At 41.5% G+C, this 854-nt stretch overlaps 1 protein-coding gene across 1 annotated transcript; it reads right to left on the bottom strand.

Annotated features, from left to right (window-relative positions):
* Positions 1 to 224: 224 nt before the first annotated feature.
* PPTG_21058 (hypothetical protein) lies at positions 225 to 410 on the bottom strand (the record flags this gene model as incomplete). The annotated part of the gene is made up of 2 exons (XM_008895511.1): positions 225 to 340; positions 398 to 410. The coding sequence occupies 2 exons, from the start codon at positions 408 to 410 to the stop codon at positions 225 to 227; spliced, it is 129 nt and encodes a 42-aa protein (XP_008893759.1).
* Between the last annotated feature and the right edge of the window lie 444 nt (positions 411 to 854).

Raw genomic sequence — 854 nt, 5'->3', positions numbered from 1 at the left:
ATGTCTGATCTTCAGCATGCCATCTAGTTTACGCCCTTGTTGATGATTCTAATTCAAGAGCATGTTCCAATTGCTCGTAATTTGGTATATCATTAACGTCTCGAAGTACGTGACTAGCCAGAAAAGTTTCAACCACATTATCGTAAGTTCCAGGCGTGCGCCGATCATACTCACTAGTGATTTACCAAGTAAAGCAATTCAACCCATAAATGGACTTACTTCATCTAACAATGATCGGCTCCATTTCCATTTTGTTGTAGCAGGATCTTCATCACCTCTGTCAACTCTGCTGCACACTTGAAATACCTTGTACCAACGAATCTCTGCTTTAGCGTCTCCACTACACGAAATGCGGCTGGTTCAAACTTTACTGCCTGCACATTTTTATCTGTCATACCTTCGTGGAGCATTTCCCTCGTTCGCGAAGAATCTTCCCTCCAAGTCACTTGTGTCCGAGTGTTGTGTCGGAGAATTACAAACGGGACCCTAGGGTCATAATCACTTGCAACGAGGCTCATTCTGCGTTGATTGATAATTCACACCACACAAAAGTACAAAACTGCAACGTAGTACAAAGTGCTGTGGAGGAGGACGCGTGTTGCTGCAGAATATATTGTGTGGAGTGGGTTTGTGTTTCTTTCTATTAATTCCCTTCTTTCGCCTTTGTTATACACTTGCATAAGCCGTTATTAAAAACGCCAATCCTGTTGGAATAAATGTAAGCTGATACCATGCGTAAAATGTGGGAACCAGTACTTTATAACAGTATCAAAGTTATTTTCTGAAGAAATATGCATACACCAGCCGTTACGATTTCGCTGGGGTTCTTCTAGAATAGTATATAAATTACGGGA

The sequence above is a fragment of the Phytophthora parasitica genome (genome assembly GCF_000247585.1).
Source record: "Phytophthora parasitica INRA-310 unplaced genomic scaffold supercont2.3, whole genome shotgun sequence".
NCBI classification, from domain to species: Eukaryota; Oomycota; class Peronosporomycetes; order Peronosporales; family Peronosporaceae; genus Phytophthora; species Phytophthora nicotianae.
This window is presented reverse-complemented; position numbering and strand designations above follow the sequence as displayed.